Source organism: Oncorhynchus keta, chromosome 3 (assembly GCF_023373465.1).
Source record: "Oncorhynchus keta strain PuntledgeMale-10-30-2019 chromosome 3, Oket_V2, whole genome shotgun sequence".
Taxonomy (NCBI): Eukaryota; Metazoa; Chordata; class Actinopteri; order Salmoniformes; family Salmonidae; genus Oncorhynchus; species Oncorhynchus keta.
The window spans coordinates 7,277,187-7,299,198 of NC_068423.1; the positions used below are offsets into that span (position 1 = coordinate 7,277,187).

Here is a 22,012-nt window from a genome sequence, read left to right on the forward strand (position 1 = left end):
TTTTGATTTTCCCATGATGTCAAGCAAAGAGGCACTGAGTTTGAAGGTAGGCCTTGAAATACATCCACAGGTACACCTCCAATTGACTCAAATTATGTCAATTAGCCTATCAGAAGCTTCTAAAGCCATGACTTTAAACAGCTTTTCCAAGCTGTTTAAAGGCACAGTCAACTTAGTGTATGTAAACTTCTGAACCACTGGAGTTGTGATACAGTGAATTATAAGTGAAATAATCTGTCTGTAAACAATGGTTGGAAAAACGACTTGTGTCATGCACAAAGTAGATGTCTTAACTGACTTGCCAAAACTATAGTTTGTTAACAAGAAATTTGTGGAGTGGTTGAAAAATAAGTTTTAATGACTCCAACTTAAGTGTATGGGGAGTGGATGGGGAGGGTCGCTGCACAGCAATTTTTCAATCAGGTTCATGTCCAGGCTCTGGCTGGGCCACTCAAGGACATTCAGAGACTTGTCCACAAGCCACTCCTGCGTTGTCTTGGCTGTGTGCTTAGGGTCATTGTCCTGTTGGAAGGTGAACCTTCGCCCCAGTCTGAGGTCCTGAGCGCTCTGGAGCAGGTTTTCATCAAGGATGTCTCCGTACTTTGCTCCGTTCATCTTTCCCTCAATCCTGACTAGTCTCCCAGTCCCTGCCACTGAAAAACATCCCAACAGCATGATGTTTCACCGTAGGGATGGTGCCAAGTTTCCTCAAGACGTGACGATTGGCATTCAGAGTTGAATGCATTAAGTTGTACAACTGACTAGGTTTCACCTTTCCCTTTGCCAGTCTTGGATTCATCAGACCAGAGAATCTTGTTTCTCAAAGTCTGAGAGTCCTTTAGATGCCTTTTGGCAAACTCCAAGAGGGCTGTCGTGTGCCTTTTACTGAGGAGTGGCTTCCGTATGGCTACTCTACCATCAAGGCCTAATTGGTGGAGTGCTGCAGAGATGGTTGTCCTTCTGGAAGTTTCTCTCATCTCTACAGAGGACCTCTTGAGCTCTGTCAGAGTGACCATTGGGTTCTTGGTCACCTCCCTGACCAACGTCCTTCACCCCCGATTGCTCAGGTTGGTCGGGCGGCCAGCTCTATGAAGAGTCTTGGTGGTTTCAAACTTCATCAATTTAAGAATTATGGAGGCCACTGTGTTCTTGAGGACCTTCAATGCTGCAGAAATTTTGGAGTACCCTTCCGCTGATCTGTGCCTCGACACAATCCTGTCTCGGAGCTCTACGGGACAATTCCTTTGACGTCATGGCCAATTGAATTTACCATTTAATCATTGGAAACAGGATACAACTGAGCTCAATTTTAGAGTCTCATAGCAAAGGGTCTGAATACTTATGTAAATAATGTATTTATTTTTTCTATTGGGGTATTGGGTGTAGATTGATGGATTTAATCCAATTTAGAATAAGGCTGTAACGTAACAAAATGTGGAAAAGGGGAATGGGTTTGGATACTTTCCGAATGCGCTGTTAACTGGAGAGAGAGAGAGAGAGAGAGAGAGAGAGAGAGAGAGAGAGAGAGAGAGAGAGAGAGAGAGAGAGAGAGAGAGAGAGAGAGAGAGAGAGAGAGAGAGAGAGAGAGAGAGAGAGAGAGAGAGAGAGAGAGAGAGAGATAGAGAGAGAGATTCTCTGTGATCCCATGAGCATTCCTAGAATGTAAATGAATAAGTCATGTAACTTAGGCAGCAACGATTATAGAAATCCCAATGTGTGTGTAATATAGAGAGAAGAGTAAACTCATACTTGTGCGCATACATGACCATACACACACACACCACAAGCCTTTTGACCATACCCACACACTCTCTCTACACACGTGCACACGCACACACACGAGCGTACACACATGACAGAGTGAGTGTCATCTCTCCACCTCCCTCTGTGTTGGATTTATAGTTGGCTTCCCCCTCTGTCGCACACTCACACTTGGAGAGGAAACATGATCCTCGTTCTGGGTCTCTAGGTAGATGAAAATGCCAAGAGAAACGGCTACAATTACCATATCCCTATGGTACTGCAATATATGTTACAATATACTGGCATGTTCCCAAAATATACTGTAATAATAGATGTTCATAATAATATGTTAATGACATTGTGTTATAATTATGTTATAATAATATAATTTAGATGTATCAACCTGCAGTGTGTAAGGGACAATCTATCTTTTAATATATTTTATCTATAGCAGGTAAACATAATCTTAAAGATGAAATGCGCATCATTTGAAACAGCGCCACTGTCCGCCCCAGCGCACTGTGCTATCTTACCTCCAAACGAGTTTCAATGCCATACAACACTCCTTCCATGGCCTCCAACTGCTCTTAAACGCTAGTAAAACCAAATCCATGCTTTTCAACCGTTCACTGCCTGCACCCGCACGCCCGACTAGCATCACCACCCTGGATGGTTCCGACCTAGATTATGTGGACATCTATAAGTACCTAGGTGTCTGGCTAGACTGCAAACTCTCCTTCCAGACTCATATCAAACATCTCCAATCCAAAATCAAATCTAGAGTCGGCTTTCTATTTCGCAACAAAGCCTCCTTCACTCACGCTGCAAAACTTACCCTCGTAAAACTGACTATCCTACCGATCCTCGACATCGGCGATGTCATCTACAAAATAGCTTCCAATACTCTACTCAGCAAACTGGATGCAGTTTATCACAGTGCCATCCGTTTTGTTACTAAAGCACTTTATACCACCCACCACTGCGACCTGTATGCACTAGTCGGCTGGCCCTCGCTACATGTTCGTCGCCAGACCCACTGGCTCCAGGTCATCTACAAGTCTATGCTAGGTAAAGCTCCGCCTTATCTCAGTTCACTGGTCACGATGGCAACACCCACCTGTAGCACGCGCTCCAGCAGGTGTATCTCACTGACCATCCCAAAAGCCAACACCTCATTTGGCCGCCTTTCCTTCCAGTTCTCTGCTGCCTGCGACTGGAACGAATTGCAAAAATCTCTGAAGTTGGAGACTTTTACCTCCCTCACCAACTTTAAAGATCTGCTATCTGAGCAGCTAACCGATCCCTGCAGCTGTACATAGTCCATCGGTATATAGCTCATCCAATTTACCTACCTCAACCCCAGATTGTTTTTATTTTATTAACTTTTCTGCTCCTTTGCACACCAGTATCTCTACCTCCACATGTTCATCTGATCATTTATCACTCCAGTGTTAATCTGCTAAATTGTAATTATTCACTCCTATGGCCTATTTATTGCCTACCTCCTCATGCCTTTTCCACACAATGTATATAGATTCTTTTTTTTCTACTATGTTATTGACTTGTTTATTGTTTATTGTTTACTCCATGTGTAACTCTGTGTTGTCTGTTCACACTGCTATGTTTTATCTTGGCCAGGTCGCAGTTGCAACTGAGAACTTGTTCTCAACTAGCCTACCTGGTTAAATAAAGGTTAAATAAAAAATGTAAAAAATATTTTAAAAAATGTGTTATTGTTTTTGTTGAAATGGAGGAGAGGAGCATCCAGCACCATGAAAACATTTCTTGCAGTATACTCTGCTGTTTTATCGCGCATGCATCGATGTGCAATGATATCCAATGATGTCAGAGGGAACAAAACAGTGTTCGCAGTTTGAAGAAACGTCTTTGTTTTTGTAATATTGCAAACTGACGCGGCAGTTTCTCCAAGTATGGATTCCAGCTTTAATGCCATATATTGACATGCCAGCAGCATACCACCCTGCATGCCACCGCTGGCTTGCCTCTGAAGCTAATCAGGGTTGGCCCTGATGGGAGACCAGATGCTGTTGGAGGGCCAGTAGGAGGCACTCTTTCCTTTGGTCCAAGGACACCCTGTGTTTGGGTGCTGTCTTTCGGATGGGAAACCTGTCCTGACTCTCTGTGGTCACTAAAGATCCCATGGCACTTATCGTAAGAGTCGGGGCATTAACCCCGGTGTCCTGGCTACATTCTCAATCTGGCCGTCATACCATCATTTGCCACCTAATCATCCCCTGCTCCCGATTGGATCATTCATCTCCACTCCCCTGTAACTATTCCCCAGGTGGTTATTGTAAATGAGAATGTGTTCTCAGTCAACTTAACCGGTAATAAAAAAAATAACAGAGTTGTAGGTTTGCTACTAACCCTCTAATTAGGGATTTTTCAGCAGCCCCCCAAGAGATGAGTCTGACATTGAAAATGACCTGGCATGTGCATGCGTGTGTAGCATTTTGTGGGAAGCGGAGTGTACATGGGTACTGCTGTGTGTGCCAGTGTGTAGGTACGTGAGCTATGCGCCTGTGTGTCCGAGTGTGATTCATTCCGAGCAGGTGTGAGTGAGCCTGTATGGCGGCGTAAACAGTGCCATCTGCGAGTAGGTGGGATCGGAAGCGTGGCACCAGGCCTCTGGCAGACGAGGGGGAGGTCGTACCACACAGATGCCCAAGAAGGGGAGAGGAGGGCCTGAAAAACACCCCCTCAGCCCCTAATTTTCAGTATGAAAAATCTCTCTGGAGGACCTATAGACATCCCAACACCCAGGGGAGTAAGAAACCATCAGGGACATATATGATGACCTATATAATGCAGCTGCTGCTAGTGCAGCATTGCCATGCTCAAGACAGCCACAGTAACACGGTTATCACTCGTTAATAAAGCCACAAAGGTAGAATTATGGATAAACCCCGCCTATTTCTAAAATGTATCTTCATATAATCTGATTTGAAAACCTAACACTAACCTTAACCACACTACTAACCTTATGCCTAGCCTTAAATTAAGCCCAAACAGCTAATTGGTATAGCCAATTTTGACTTTGTGGCTGTAGAATCTGACTTTGTGGCTGTCTAGTTGAAACCCAGCAACACCCAGGGGGATAATGTAATCAGTTTCCACTCTGACCCCTAATCCACAATGCCAGTGACTCTATTCCTTAGAAACTGCCTTGAGTCTCCCGGAAACCATGGCTGGGATGCTAAGATTTTGCCATTTTAATGCTGTGACTCTAGTTTCAACCTGCAGAGGAGGGAGAAATGGAGTTTCATGTTAGACCACACCAGTGGAAATGGATGTTAAACCACACCAGTGGAAATGGATGTTAAACCACACCAGTGGAAATGGATGTTAGACCACACCAGTGGAAATGGATGTTAGACCACACCAGTGGAAATGGATGTTAGACCACACCAGTGGAAATGGATGTTAGACCACACCAGTGGAAATGGATGTTAGACCACACCAGTGGAAATGGATGTTAGACCACACCAGTGGAAATGGATGTTAGACCACACCAGTGGAAATGGATGTTAGACCACACCAGTGGAAATGGATGTTAGACCACACCAGTGGAAATGGATGTTAGACCACACCAGTGGAACTGTATGATGTAGAACCTGTCTTTTGTTAGTTATTTATTGACAAGCCCAAACAGTTATTAAGAGGCTTTGAACTTCACCCATATTAGTTTTATTGGGTATTTGAAATACCCATTTATCTTTGGGATAAGTTTGAGTGTATGAACTTAAAGATGACCATTATGAATTTGGTTCAAGTTTGAATGATTGTTGTTCCTTGCTCAATAATTATCCAAACAGTTTAACAGTTGAAAGCATAACGCACATATGTAAACCAATTAACCAATCAGGAATCAGCTAATCAACCCAATGTACCAAGAGAATAATTATAATAGAGGGGGTACCAGTACTCACACTGCCCAGGTTGACCTCTCTCTTGCCGCCTCTGGAGAACTGGCTGGTCAGATGGTAGATCATGGTCCGCCCCCGCTTCCTGGCTTCGCTGAAGTGAGAGCTGCCACTCTTCCTGCTCCGCCTCTTGTCCTCTGAAACGTTCAATCACACAGTCACCTCCATGACGACTTCCATCTGTTTTTTAACATGCTTGTTTCATGTCACAAGACAATACAGGTCTACAGCTCGGTGTCTATATGAGTTAACTACTCAAATAATATCTTTGAAGTTAACACAAATGGCTGCCCAACGGCATAATAAATAGATAATAATAATGACAAAACAGGAGAACATTGCGGAGGGGAAAAAAAGGTGGTACATCATAAACCACATCCAAACCAAAGGAAAATAGTTTTTGGTGAGAGCGATTTTGAAGTGTGGCCTACCTTCTTTCTTGTGATGCACTTTGCCATGTGTGTCAGTGATGTCCTTGAACGAGAAGAGGAATAGGACCATCTCCCCCTTCTCGTTCTTTATGGGCACAACGTCCAGTAGGCACCAGAAAGAGGTCCCTGAACAAAGCAAACAAACAAAGATTTTTTTGAGAACAAAAAGAAGCAATGTAGGACATGATCCATGAGCTTCCTTGCATCATTACATGTAATGAATAAATAAATGAATGGAAAATGATACCGCAAAAAAAAATGACGTTGCTCAGATTTAAAATGGTACTGCTGGCATCTCATTAATAACAGTGATAAAGCAGATAAGAGAAGAAAAAAACTCTTGCAACCGATTGCTCACGTTGGCTAGCTAAGCTCTCTTGGTCTCCTTGGACCATGCAATAGATGTATAATGTTAAGGCTGAGTTTAGCCAAAGTAGCAATTCAGCAGCAATTCAGTAGCAATTCAGGGTCTCTTGCTTTATTTAGATCTGTAGACACCCAGACTATCAACAAACACAGTGGTTCACATAATTTCCTGTGTACGGTTTGGGTCTCTGTTGAGGGAACAAAGCTTATAGTAAGCCTGTTTCGGAGGTGGGAGAAGCTCTTAGCGCTGTGTTCTGTATGCAAGCGTTACATCTTATTGTGGGCCACAGGACAATACTGGCAATTAGTTTAGAATCCTACTTAAAATTCAGTCATTCAGAGGCGAGTGTATGTTCACACATGGACACACACACACACTAATTCCTTGAGTTAAACACGGCAGCCCTGTTAAACCTACTGCATAGATTCTCGTCCATATTTCCGTCTCTGCTTGCTAATAGCTCCTTCCATCGCTCATGGGTTACAGGCTCACCTCTGTCACAGCTTGAGCTCTCCAAATTCAGACCAGACCATGTCCAAACTCTTCACTCGGGTCAAACTGCTCAGATTGAACAATAGCATGGTACATGTTGTAGTATGGTGCTGATTTCAAATACTTTATCGGTGCTTGAATGAGTGTGCCTGGTTTAATGGACTAATAGAGTAGTCCCAAACTGCAAACCCCACCCATATGGCACTCCAGGCAAACGCTCCAAGCAAATGCTCAAAGTATTTGAAAGATTTCAAATAGTAGCTGAAGCCAGGTCTGCGTCTATGCTCGTGGGGCACACTCAATCATCACAATAGAATCTCTAGAACAGACATCCCCATTAAATAGAATATAATTCTATTTCTAAGGTCTCACTCTCACCGTTCTTCTTGTAGAAGTGGACCTCAGTCTGGAACTCCTCTCGTCCCTCCAGGGCCTTCTCCATCTGCTGGGCCACGTGCTCGCTGGTGTCGTGGCCGTACAGGAAGCGGCAGCTGCACTTCTTCTGCATCACCTCGGTGCGCGCAAAGCCCGTCAGCTCGCAGAAGCCGTCCGAGCAGTAGACGATTGGGTAGCCGCGGTGGCCCTGCGCGTTGCCCAGCAGGAAGTTGCTGTCTGTGGGGTCGAGGAAGAGAACGAGAATGTTTGTCAATCAGGAGTGTTTGGAAAGAACTGTTTGGTTCTTGCATGGGCTATGTAGACTTACAGTAATAGGTAGGCCTATGCCTGGCTAATAGGTAGCAATTCCTGGCAGACCACCAAGCACCAGCCCGCCTGACATAAAACAATGCTCTTCTTGCCCTTTCATTCTATCTGTAACGGATGTGAAACGGCTAGCTTAGTTAGCGGTGTGCGCTAAATAGCGTTTCAATCGGTTACGTCACTTGCTCTGAGACCTTGAAGTAGTAGTTCCCCTTGCTCTGCAAGGGCCGCGGCTTTTGTGGAGTGATGGGTGACTGTTGTTGATGTGTGCAGAAGGTCCCTGGTCCCTGGTTCGCGCCCGGGTATGGGCGAGGGGACGGTTTAAAATTATACTGTTACATTGGTGCCGTGACCCGGATTACTGGTTGCTGCGGAAAAAGGAGGAAGGTCAAAAGGGGGGTGAGTGTAACGGATGTGAAACGGCTAGCTTAGTTAGCGGTGTGCGCTAAATAGCGTTTCAATAGGTTACGTCACTTGCTCTGAGACCTTGAAGTAATAGTTCCCCTTGCTCTGCAAGGACCGCGGCTTTTGTGGAGCGATGGGTAACGATGCTTCGTGGGTGACTGTTGTTGATGTGTGCAGAAGGTCCCTGGTTCGCGCCCGGGTATGGGCGAGGGGACGGTTTAAAATTATACTGTTACATATCCACACCTCGGGCTCCATCTACCTCCTTTCTTTTCCCCTTTTTTTCTCTCCATCTCATCAGCACCATGGACAGTGTCAGCCTAAACAGTACAATAGTAGTCTCGCAGAGCATTGGTGCTGTATTCACACATTATGGCAAAATTCCAATAATCTCTTGTTCACTGCAAACGCTTTCGATTGTTGTATGTATGGGCAAGAGGGACCAGTCTTAAAATCCATTCAGGGAAGTGAGCAAGTGCACATTTTGGGAGAAAGTAGAGATTTATTGGGATCACAACCTCTATTAATTTAGCTATGCCTGCAGGCTCTACCACCACAGATTACCAAACACCAATACCTCTACCCAGGGGATCAACCCATTCCTGTACATGTAGGGATCACATAACAATATGTTCACATATGCCCAGTGGCAACAGACATGCTCTCCTCCCATATTCCACAGAATAAAATAACTGTGCACCATAAGCAGTTTGTGGCGCCGAAAAGCAACAGTCAAGTACACCTGACTGTGTCTGGCATAACTGGCAGTTACATCATTTAAACATCTCGGTGTTGAAGTAAGGGCCGGGATTTGGATTTACACTTTAGGTCTACATGTCCATTAGGTATGTAACCTAGGTTCCTTGAGGAGGAAGGCGACAATGTTTCCAATGTAAAAACATTCCAGTCAAAGACTGAATCAAGGCAAGCTTGACACACACCACCAGCAACTCAAAATTCCAGAGGGAGTAGGCTACACTCGGAGGAGGAGTGCAAGAGCACGACCAAGGAGAGCTAAGCAGCTGACGACACGCTTTAGACAAACTAGCGCTTTAATTGCCCGTTCTCGACAGTCAGGAAGCCATCCGCTGGGGATTTTTCAAAGTGGTGACAGCCTTCACGGGCGTGCAGCGAGTGACAACAAACCCGCCACAGAGGAATTACATAAAGAGAAGCAGGCAGCAACCACCGGATCCACCGCCTCGACACCGGCAGTCAATGGAAGTTTCGTGGTGAACGGTTCCTGGCAAGCTGTGTCTTGAGAACCTGAGACTTGATTGGCTATTTATGGCCCTTTGTGAAAGAGTCTGAATTGGTGGATTAAAGTGGTTCATTATGAGGACACGCTGACTGTCAATGTTTTATCGTTTTGTAGCTACAAAATGTCAGAAAACTGCACCTCACCAAACAAGTTCAAAGAGTGTCAAACAATGAGCATCTACTGAAGCAATGCCAATAACTCCTGAGGTCTAGAGAGAAACACTGACAACGTAGCAAATACTATAGGCCTCCATGTACTCTTTACATGCTACCTTGTAGTCCTAACCATCAAACACTATATACATGTAGCAGAGTAGGCCTATAGACTACAGTTTGTTTTGCTAGTTTGTTTTTGCTAAACTCAACCCTTTACATCTTCAGCTTATGCAATATGGTCTAAGAATACATTCACTAACTCTAGTCAGCAGTATCTCTATATTGTCTCCCAAGTGGGTCAAGGGTACCCCATAAATCACAGTGTAAGAATATCTTGGCACCAAAATGTTGAGCTATTCTGTACTTGAATGTATTTTTCATTCTCTGATACTGACTAACCATGCTCACGTGCGCTGTCATCTTTAGTGTCGGATTTGCAACTTTCTTCATTGATGCAACTGCCCCAATTGAATCAACTGTAAATACAGGAAAACCACACCGCTGCTTCACTCCGAATGTCAATGCTGTTAAAACCAACACACACCACAAGTTCCTCTTGTGGATGTTGTCATTGGGTATTGACACAGATATTGACCTGAACACACCTATCCTTAAAATCACAGCACGGAATAAAGATTGAGTGAACCCGCATTGTGGTTGCCCTTTAGCTGTGATAGATTGAATTGAGCCTGTTGGAGTATTTTCAGAATCATTTTTGTTGTATTGTTTGCTAGCTGGCTCTCATTGACTACCAATGTTGCTAAAGCTAGCTAGCTAGTTAATATAACTGTTTTTCTCCAAATGTATGTTAGCTAGTTAAGTTATATTATGAATATAACTAATCTGCTGTCGACATCAGATTTGAGAGCACTTGTTAGCTCCAAAGGTAGTTTGTAGCTTTGACTGCATGCTGACAGTGCATGTAGAGCCATCCAGTGGCGAGCCACACTACAAAAACTATTTTACCAGTTTCCTGTGAAGCAATTTTATTGACAGTCCACCACAACATACCCGAGTCTCATTATCAGCAAGGTGTAGTATGTGTTTAATTTAATTATGTATTAAAAACAAGTTTGAGATCATTTTAAGGGGTTTTCTTCAGTGGTTTGAATGAGGAATTAGGCTGCCCGGAAAAATATTTTCAGAGTTTGCAACAGTAAGGCATAGGGTCAATTGTTGTCAATAAAGGCTTTGTGTCTCAAGCTTAAAATGTGTTAAGCCTGACAGTGTATGACAGTGTATGACAGTGTCTCATGTCTGAAAATATAAAGATCACTGCCAACTCTAGGAAAAGAGGCAGTAGTTGCCTCACAACAGAGAGGGGCCATAGAAGTCTGATAGAAGCACACTGACAAAGCACCCAAAACATAGTGGAGTACAGCATTCAGTCGAAGTCAGAAGTTTACATACACCTTAGCCAAATACATTTAAACTCCGTTTTTCACAATTCCTGACATTTAATCCTAGTAAAAATTCCCTGTCTTTAGTCAGTTAGGATCACCACTTTATTTTAAGAATGTGAAATGTCAGAATAATAGTAGAGAGTGATTTATTTAAGCTTTTATTACTTTCATCACATTCCCAGTGGGACAGACGTTTACATACACTCAATCAGTATTTGGTAGCATTGCCTTTAAATTGTTTAACTTGGGTCAAACATTTTGGGTAGCCTTCCACAAGCTTCCCACAATAAATTGGGTGAATTTTGGCCCATTCCTCCTGACAGAGCTGATGTAACGGAGTCAGGTTTGTCGGCCTCCTTGCTCGCACACGCTTTTTCAGTTCTGTCCACAACTTTTCTATGGGACTGAGGTCAGGGCTTTGTGATGGCCACTCCAATACCTTGAATTTGTTGTCCTTAAGCCACAACTTTGGAAGTATGCTTGGGGTCATTGTCCAGTCGGAAGACCCATTTGCGACCAAGCTTTAACTTCCTGACTGATGTCTTGAGATGTTGCTTCAATATGTCCACATCATTTTCCTCCCTCATGATGCCATCTATTTTGTGAAGTGCACCAGTCCCTCCTGCAGCAAAGCACCCCCACAACATGATGCTGCCACCCCTGTGCTTCACGGTTGGGATGGTGTTTACCGGCTTACAAGCCTCCCCCTTTTTCCTCCAAATATAGCAATGGTCATTATGGCCGAACAGTTCTATTTTTGTTTAATATAATATAATAATAATAATAATAATAATAATATAATAATATATGCCATTTAGCAGACACTTTTATCCAAAGCGACTTACAGTCATGTGTGCATACATTCTACGTATGGGTGGTCCCGGGAATCGAACCCACTACCCTGGCATTACAAGCGCCATGCTCTACCAACTGTGCTACAGAAGGACCACTGTTTCATCAGACCAGAGGACATTTCTACAAAAAGAACGATCTTTGTCCCCATGTGCAGTTGCAAACCGTAGTCCTTGCTGAGCGGCCTTTCAGGTTATGTCGATATAGGACTCGTTTTACTGTGGATATAGATACTTTTGTACCTGTTTTCTCCAGCATCTTCACAAGGTCCTTTGCTGTTGTTCTGGGATTGATTTGCACTTCTCGCACCATCTCTAGGTGTCACGTTCTGACCTTTATTTCCTTTGTTTTGTATTTATTTAGTATGGTCAGGGCGTGAGTTGGGTGGGCAGTCTATGTTTGTTTTTCTATGTTTTGGGGTATTTCTATGTTTCGGCCTAGTATGGTTCTCAATCAGAGGCAGGTGTCATTAGTTGTCTCTGATTGAGAATCATACTTAGGTAGCTTGGGTTTCACTGTGTGTTTGTGGGTGATTGTTCCTGTCTCTGTGTTTTGCACCAGATAGGGCTGTTTTTGGTTTTCCACGTTTATTGTTTTGTAGTGTTCATGTTTATCTGTTTTTATTAAACATGAATCAATATAACCACGCTGCGTTTTGGTCTGCCTCTACTTCACCACAGGAAAACCCTTACACTAGGAGACAGAAAGCGTCTCCTTCCTGAGCGATATGATGGCTGCGTGGTTCCATTGTGTTTATACTTGCGTACTATTGTTTGTACAGATGAACGTGGTACCTTTAGGCGTTTGGAAATTGCTCCCAAGGATGAACCAGACTTGTGGAGGTCAACAAGTTATTTTCTGAGGTCTTGGCTGATTTCTTTTGATTTTCCCATGATGTCAAGCAAAGAGGCATTGAGTTTGAAGGTAGCCCTTGAAATACATCCACAGGTACACCTCCAATTGACTCAAATGATGTCAATTAGCCCATCAGAAGCTTCTAAAGCCATGACATCATTTTCTGGAATTTTCCAAGCTGTTTAAAGGCACAGTCAACTTAGCATATGTAAACGTCTGACCCACTGGAATTGTGACACAGTGAATTATATGTGAAATAATCTGTCTGTAAACAATGGTTGGAAAAATGACTTGTCATGCACAAAGTAGATGTCCTAACCGACTTGCCAAAACTATAGTTTGTTAACAAGAAATGTGTGGGGTGGTTGAAAATCGAGTTTTAATGACTCCAACCTAAGTGTATGTAAACTTTCGACTTCAACTGTAAGTGCACAATGTGCATCATCAACTGTCAAAAACATGTGTGTGTGTGTAAGGGTGAGCGTGTTTGTGTTTATACAGTGTTGTGAAAAAGTATTTGCCCCATTTCTGGTTCTCTCAATTTTTGCATATTCTTTATACTTAAATCAGATCTTCAACCAAAACCTAATGTTAAGTAAAGGGAACCTGTGTTTACAAATAACACACAAATATATACACTTACTTCATTTTTTTAATTAACAAAGTTATGCAACACCCAATTCCATTGTGTGAAAAAGTAGTTGCCCCATTACACTAAATAACTGTTTGTGCCACCTTTAGCTGCAAGGACTGCAACCAAATGATTCCTGTAGTTGTTGATCAGTCTCTCACATCACTGTGGAGGAATTTTGGCCCAGTCTTCCACGCAGAACTTAAACTCAGCAACATTTGTGGGTTTTCAAGCATGAACTGTTCGTTTCAAGTCCTGCCACAACATCTCAATAGGGATTAGGCCTGAACTTTGACTAGGTCGTTCCAAAACAAGTTTGTTGCTTTTTAACCATTTTCATGTATACTTGATTATGTGTTTTGGATCATTGTCTTGCTGCATGACCCAGCAACGCTTCAGCTTCAGCTTACAGACAGATGGCCTGACATTCTCCTGTAGAATTCTCTGATACAGAGCAGAATTCATGGTTCCTTCTATTAAGGCAAGTCGTCCAGGTCCTGAAGCAGCAAAGCATCCCCAAACCATCACACTATCACCACCATGCCTGACCGTTGGTATGAGGTTCTTACTGTGGAATGCAGTGTTTGGATTTCGCCAGACATAATGGGACCCATCTCATCCAGAAAGTTAACTAAAGTTTGCCAAAAAGCAACCTGGAAGCACCTGGATCATCAACAAGACTCTTGGAAGAATGTTCTATGGACATACGAGTCAAAACTTTGGAATGGCCTGGTCAAAGTCCAGACTTAATCCCAACTGAGAGGACCAGTTCATGCTTGAAAACCCACAAATGTCGCTGTGCTAAAGCAGTTCTGCAAGCCAGAGTGGGACAAAATTTGTCCGCAGCGACATGAGAGACTGATCAACAACTACAGGAAGCGTTTGGTTGGAGTCATCGTAGCTAAATTTGGCACAACCAGTTATTGAGTGTAAGGTGGAATGTGTGTGTGTGTGTGTGTGTGTGTGTGTGTGTGTGTGTGTGTGTGTGTGTGTGTGTGTGTGTGTGTGTGTGTGAGAGAGCGTGACTGTGTGGGTGAGTGTTTTTGTGTGTGTTCTGCAGTGCCTCAGTCCTTGGCCATAATCCTCTTAAAGATACACTATGCAGAAATCACTCCTCAATTTCCTGGTTGCTAAACTTTTAATAGTTTATGTAACACAACAAGCAAGTATAGTGTAGAGAATCATTATACCATCTAAACCGTAGTGAAATATTTTTCCATGTACGAAAATAAAATATTTTCAGCTGTTTGAAGCTGGTGTACAAAACCGAAAATAAAAGATGAAAAAATTAAGTGTAAGATTGGGAAAAATATAAATAATGTACATAGAAGTGATCTGCTGCTTGTTAGACTTGCTTTCAACGAGAATGACATATCTATAACACACATTTCTATGTGAATTTGGTCAGGGTTACCCAAAAAGTTACATATTGCAGCTTTAAAGATCTTCCTTCCAAGGATCTTGCCTCTATATAATTTAATTACACATCTATAAGGCACAGAACTGTAGATTGGAGCTAGATTCTAATGGTTACAGCAACAGACTGGAGCTAGCTGCTAATGCTAGCAACATGTCCTGTGTAACTCAGTTGGTAGAGCACGGCACTTTCAGTGCCAGGATCATGGGTTTGATTACTGCTGGAGCCACCCATACAAAATTGCATGCAGGCATGACTGAAAGTCGCTTTGGATTAAAGTGTTTGATAATTGTCATATGTTGTTATTATTATTATATTAACAAACTGGAGCATGGTGCTAATGCTAACAGCAACAGACTGGAGCTAGATGCTAATGCTAACAACAACAGACTGTAGCTAAGCTAACAACAGGCTGGAGCTATGCTTAGAGCAAGAGACTGCTATTCACCTTATACATACGAGATGCTAGACTATGTAGAGTCAGCCAATGTGAATGTGATACTCAAAGCACACAGATCGAGGGCCATGTCACAAAAGCTAATTTCAACCCTTAGTAAAAAATGAGCAGGCTCAGAGCAGCATTGTGATGCACGTAATTACGCTGCTTAGCTGGGTATGTAGCATTCTCCCTTGTCATTAGCTGATGTTAATGTTATTGTCTCGTTCAGAATGAACATATTTGCACCGCAAGCAATGACCAGCACAATTGGCCAACACAGAGTTAACTCAATGCCAGGATCAATTGATCATTCAATGTAAAATCAATTAACCAATCAAAATGACCATATCTAGCTAAATGTATTTCATCTAAAACAGACTGTCTGCTCTGGAGCTAACCTGGTATTACAACACATTCTTCATCCTTAAAGCAGAAAGCCACAGAGGATGGTGTGTGTATCTATTATCCCATTCCTCAGCTTCAAAGACACACGCACGCACGCACGCACGCACGCACGCACGCACGCACGCACACACACACACACACACACACACACACACACACACACACACACACACACACACACAGAAAGAGACAGAAGTAGCTAACCCAATCACTTCAACTGTCCACTAGCTGTCATAGGCAGCTCTTCTATTCAACCCTTAGTGCTGGCCCTCAGACCCCATTCATCACCCAGTTAACAATGACGCCACCTGGTTCAATCTACTGACGCCGCTCGCCTTGTCCCCTCTTGGTTTATCTGCCTACCGCCTTTCAAGGAAAAGTGTGCGGGGAGAAATGAACCAAGCTCTTATCTCAGCTCACAGCTGCCCCATAACCATGCTACCCACAGGGTGACTGCTGCCTCCCTGCCTAAAGCTACTGGGGAGGTCAGACTGGAGAGTTGACACTGTGGAAATACACACATGAACAAATAAACACACACAAACATATACACACACCCACATATTGAAATACACACTCACAGCTGCAGATACGCAGACACTTTCAGCCGTGGGCACTGTGCCACCCAGAGGGTTTCTGTCAAGTAGCAGTTCGCGGAGCCTTTGAAAGCTCTGGCGTCCGGTGGCAAGCGCTTCCAACATCGATTGCCTGCGGTAGCCTACTCATCTATTTTATTGTGCTTCTGCCCATAATGAAGCAAACAAAATTCTAAGGGAAGACCACTCAAAGGAAGAAATTAAAAGCCATCTCTGACAACAACAAAAATGAACAACTTTTACAGTGAGGGTATTGCAACAGGCCTACACAAATTCTGAACTATACAGACAATCTGGATCATGTGAACAAGTGACTCACTCATAAAAATGTATTCTAAATACCAAAAAGGCATTGAGAAATGAACTCAGTTGCCCTCTGTGTTGTGGTTGGGAATGAAGAAAGTTTGGCTTGTGTGTTTGTTTGGCCCCTCTGGAAGTGGCTTTGAGGTTCATGCCTTGACCCTTTGGAGCATAGAGAGGAAGTGAGGGCCTCCCCTGCTCCAGGCAGCCTAACACGCTGATACTGTCGTTTGGAGATAGACATCATAAGCGTATTCACGACTGGACAGGAATCGCACATCAAAGCTACAAGATAAGAAAATGAAAGCGAAGGAAAGGAGTACAGTGCTTTTATGATAACCTTTAGTGTTACGGCTTCATCTGAACTTGAAATAAATGACATAGAGCATCTGGTATCTCCTTCCAGTCACTTCCAGTTGTAATACAGTAGCGGACAGGCAATAGAACCATCAATCAAAGCTTAGGGCGTCTCCAGAGACATCAGCCTTCTTACTTTAGACTACTCATCCACCTACATTGCTTGTGGAATATAGGGCTCCGTCACGGGACTTGTTCCCTTCAATGAATAGAGATAATTCTATCATACATTTATGTCATTCATTCGAGAGGGGAAGGAAGCTTGAAAATGGTAAATGTGGACACACCTAATATTTGATAAGATAACGAACACGTGTATTTACTGTGGTAACTTCTTCCTTGGGTTGATTTTACAACCTCTCCAATGCAAGGCTGCTTTTGCATCAATTGTTCATGTGCTCGGTCAACGTTTTTTGGGGGGTGGGGACTTGGGGGCTCGTCCCAGATTGTAATGAAAATAACAGAAGATATGTAATCATCATGAAATGATCATATTAATGGGTTAAGACATTTTCTTCCTGTCAATTAAGTATTTACAATATACTGTTTCATTATCCAAGGCTCACAATCACAATCCCTAATCAACGTTATTGGATTTGTGCTCCATGCTCAGAAGACAGCTTCTGAGCCTTCATTATAGTGGTTGACTCACTGCTGAGAAAAATACAATTATGTCCTTCTATTTAACAACTATGCCAATTACACACATTAACATCAACTCTCTCGTACTACAATTACATTCATCTCACCATGAATTATTTTAGAAATATTAAAGCTCCAACTTATTTGTAGTCAATGGTCTGATTAGGGTTATCAGTCATTTTCCAATGGTACCCGAATCTTGGGTCATTTTTGTATTTAACAGGTAATCTGTGGTAACTTTGGCAATTCATTTTTTATTTAAGTCAATTCTTATTTTCAATGACAGTCTAGGAACAGTGCCTTGCTCTGGGGTAGAATGATAGAGTTTTACCTTGTCAGCTCAGGGATTCAATCTTGTAACCTTCCGGTTACTAGTCCAACACTCTAACCACTAGGCTACCTACCACCTCACTTGAATAACTTTTTAAACATGTATTCATATATAGTATGATTTTTATATATATATATCTGTGTCCATATTGTTCATATAGTTTCTAGTTGATAGCCTAATTAATGAATGAGAAAATAGCCTAATTAATGAAAAAAGCATCTAATCAACAATGGCATTATTTTCAATTAACTCTGCAACTCTTCGAACTATTGTGTTTTTTCACAACTGCCACCAATTTGGCACCAAAACAACAAAGACATAATGACATAGTAAAAAAAAATGAATATAAAAGAATACAGTATTTCATGCTGAAATCCTCATATATTATACCAATGCTATTCACTAAGTTGATGGTTTATGTATAGGATTTTGTTTTTCAGCATTTTCGTTACATTTGTTATTTTAAAATAATCATATTTTATTATTTTATTTATATTTAGAACATAAAGTCAAAGATAATTACAGTCACCTGTGATAATCTGTAGTACCCAAAATGGCCACTAGATGTCTCATGATAAAATAATAAAATCCAAAATTCGGGTAGTTTACTGGTAAACAAAAAGTTTCCAGTTATATACCGTCCCTCTGATACAGTATGTAGAACAGAGGCGTTGTCAGGCACCACAACAGTTCAGTGTTACAAAGGGTGACTGGGGGAAGATGGGATGAATCGACAACAAGCAGCAACACTCCTGTCCCCTTGGTATTAGTTTACAATGAGACACAGCCTCCCTGTCCCTGGAGTCTCTCCACTAGGTACAAAACAAGGAAGACAGCCCATGCAGAAATTACACTGTGTGGCATAGCAGCTCAGAGCACAAGAACTGTTACAGTATACAGCTCCACTGAGATGTTGCAACTGCCTGGGAAGAGTGTTTGTCAAGTCCGACGATCAAGCTTATTTATGGTAACATAATAATTCATTTAATATTTACTGGCTTATTGCATCTATCATCAAGGCAAGCACAAAGTAGTAAAAGGAAAATATATTTCTAAGCCTCTTCAGACAAACAGAAAGCTCTCTTAACCCAAATAAAATATAAAGAACAAAATTCTAAATGCAACATGCAACAATTTCAACGATTTTACTGAGTTACAGTTCATATAAGGAAATCAGTCAAATCAGGCCCTTTTCACATCAGGCCCTAATCCATGGATTTCACATGACTGGGCAGGGGCGCTGCCCTTGGGAGCCAAGCCCACCCACTGGGGAGCCAGGCCCAGCAAATCAGAATCAGTTTTTCCCCACAAAGGGTTTTAATACAGACAGAAATAATCAGTTTCATCAGCTGTCCGGGTGGCTGGTCTCAGACGATCTCACAGGCAAAGAAGCTGGATGTGGCGGTCCTGGGCTGGCGTGGTTACACGTGGACATACTGCCAAATTCTCTAAAACAAAGTCGGAGGCGGCTTATGGTAGAGAAATGAACATTAAATTATCTGGCAACCGCTCTGGTGGACATTCCTGCAGTCAGCGTGCCAATTGCACTCTCCCTCAAAACGTGAGACATCTGTGGCATTGTGTAGTGTGACAAAACTGCACATTTTAGAGTGGCATTTTATTGGTGCACTGTGTAATGATCATGCTGTTTAATCAGCATCTCGATATGCCACACCTGTCAGGTGGATGGATTATCTTGGCAAAGGTGAAATATTCACTTACAGGGACGTTAACAAAATTGTGCACAAAAGTTGAGAGAAAAGCTTTTTGAAAAAAAAATGAAATGAAAAATGAAAAAAATCTGGGATCTTTAATTTCAGCTCATGAAACATAAGACCAACACTTTACATGTTGTGTTTATATTTTTGTTCAGTATATGTGTCAAATTAATATATGGGCATTTCCAGGTAAAAGGACTCATGTGAGCACCAACATGTGGAGTTCATAGGAGCATAGGAGCAGAATTGGGTGTCAAATGAAAGCTAAGAGTCCATTTGAATATATTTTTGGGGCATATTTAAGGCAAACATATGAAAAGAGGGTCTTAGAAAACATCTACCAGAAAAAGTCTTAAAGGGTTTTAGAAATACATCAAAACACAATAATATTGGAGTAAAGACCCCTGCAACCCAATATCAACACATATTGTGTTTTGTAGAAATTATTTGCCTTGTGTACAGTGCATTTAGAAAGTATTCCGACCACTTGACTTTTTCCACATTTTGTTACGTTACGACCTTATTCTACACACAATACCCCATAATGACAAAGCAAAACGGTTTTTAAAAAATTAGCACATTTATAAAAAGAAGAAACTTAAATATCACATTTATATAAGTATTCAGACCATTTACTCAGTGCTTTGTTGAAGCACCTTTGGCAGTGATTACAGCCTTGAGTATGACGCTACAAGCTTGGCACACCTGTATGTGGGGAGTTTCTCCCATTCTTCTCTGCAGATCCTCTCAAGCTCTGGGCTGTGTGGTTAGAGTTGTTGTCCCGATGGAAGGTGATCCTGAGTTTTCTAGAACGGGTTTTCATCAATGATTGCTCTGTACTTTGCTCCGTTCATCTTTTCCTCGATCCTAACAAGTCTCCCAGTCCCTGCCACTGAAACACCTCTCCACAGCATGATGCTGCCACCACCATGCTTCCCAGTAGGGATGGTGCCAGGTTTCCTCCAGTTGAGACGCTTGGCATTCAGACCAAAGAGTTCAATCTTGGTTTTATCAGAACAAAGAATCTTGTTTCTCAAGGTCTGAGAGGCCTTTATAGTTGCCTTTTGGCATACTCCAAGCAGGCTGTCATGTGCTTGGGGACCTTCAATGCTGTGACCACTGTGTTCTTGGGGACCTTCAATGCTGCAGAAATGTTTTGGTACCCTTCCCCAGACCTATTCCTTGACACAATCCTGGATAATTCCTTTGACCGCATGGCTTGGTTTTTGCTCTGATATGCACTGTCAACTGTGGGACCTTACATAGACAGGTGTGTGCCTTTCCAAATCATGTCCAATCAATTGAATTTACCACAGGTGCACTCCAATCAAGTTGTAGAAACAGCACAAGGATGATCAATGTTAACAGGATGCACCTGAGCCCAATTTCAAGTCTCATAGCAGAGTGTTTGAATGCTTAAGTAAATAAGATATTTCTGTTTTTTGTATATATTTTTTTTTTGCAAAAATGTCTAAAAATCTATTTTCGCTTTGTCATTATGGGGTATTGTGTGTAGATTGATGAGGTAAAAAATATATATAACCAATTTTAGAATAAGGCTGTAACGTAACAAAACGTGGAAAAAGGTCTGAAAACTTTCCAAATGCACTGTAAGTTTAAGAAACATTGCCCGATATTTCCCAAAAACCAGTAACAGAATTACTGCAATTGCAATTACTGCTACAATGGGAATTTATCGTGGTCAAAAACCACAGTTGTGTCACCTGTTACAGACCCCCCTTCCACTTGCATACTACTATGTTCAGCTCATAACTGTTTCCTTTCTTATTCTGTCATCTGGTGGTCAAAGCAAGTGTGAAAACAACCCCTCCCTCTCTCCCTCTGCCTCTCTCTCTCTCTATTTAATGTCACCTCTCCCAGCTTTTACTGACACCTACCCATAAGCCCCTTCTCTTTCCATGTACTGTAACCAGCATCCTTACCCACTGAGCACCGACCGACACTGGATGTCCATGGAAATTGAGAAGTAGTTTAAATTTGGTCAGATCCCCCCGGCCTTGATTTCAACATCCACAGGCGTTGTTTTTTGATATGGTCCGGACCTTTTGACATGGTCCGGACTGGTTTTAGTTCACAAACATAGACATGGATGATTGTTTCAGATTTGGTCCAGTCCAGACCGTACCAAATTTTAACCAATCATAGCCGTCTATGCTTCACAGTTTGGAGAGCACAGTGCAGTACATTAGACCACAGTAGAGTACAGTAAAGTAAATTAAAGTTAAATCAAATTGAGTAGAGTATTGTTCAGTACAGTCCTGTGCTGCACTGTACAGTAGAATATAGTTTAATACGGTAGAGCATACTAGAGTTGAGGACAGTATAATGTACTGAACTATACCTTACTGTACTCTAGTGTACTGAACTCTACTGTACTGTTTTGTGCTGTACTGTACTCTACAAACTTGTGAAACAGATGTGATTGGTTCAGATTTGGACCGGTCCAACCAAATTTGGTCTTGTTTAGGGGTGGAGCTCATTAAAACAATAACAAGTGTGTAGATTAGAATAATACCCAAACATGCAAAGGATATTGCATATTTCAACC

General features: G+C 42.2%; 1 protein-coding gene across 1 annotated transcript in view; it reads right to left on the bottom strand.

Moving 5' to 3' along the window:
* Positions 1–22,012, bottom strand: part of LOC118364619 (potassium voltage-gated channel subfamily H member 4-like) — a 65,968-nt gene that overhangs the window by 39,997 nt on the left and 3,959 nt on the right. The window contains exons 2-4 of the mRNA XM_035746324.2: positions 7,356–7,589; positions 6,119–6,244; positions 5,694–5,824 (exon numbers count right to left, since the gene is read on the bottom strand). Coding sequence (XP_035602217.2) covers positions 5,694–5,824; positions 6,119–6,244; positions 7,356–7,589 — 491 coding nt within the window. The remainder of the gene's footprint in view (positions 1–5,693; positions 5,825–6,118; positions 6,245–7,355; positions 7,590–22,012) is intronic.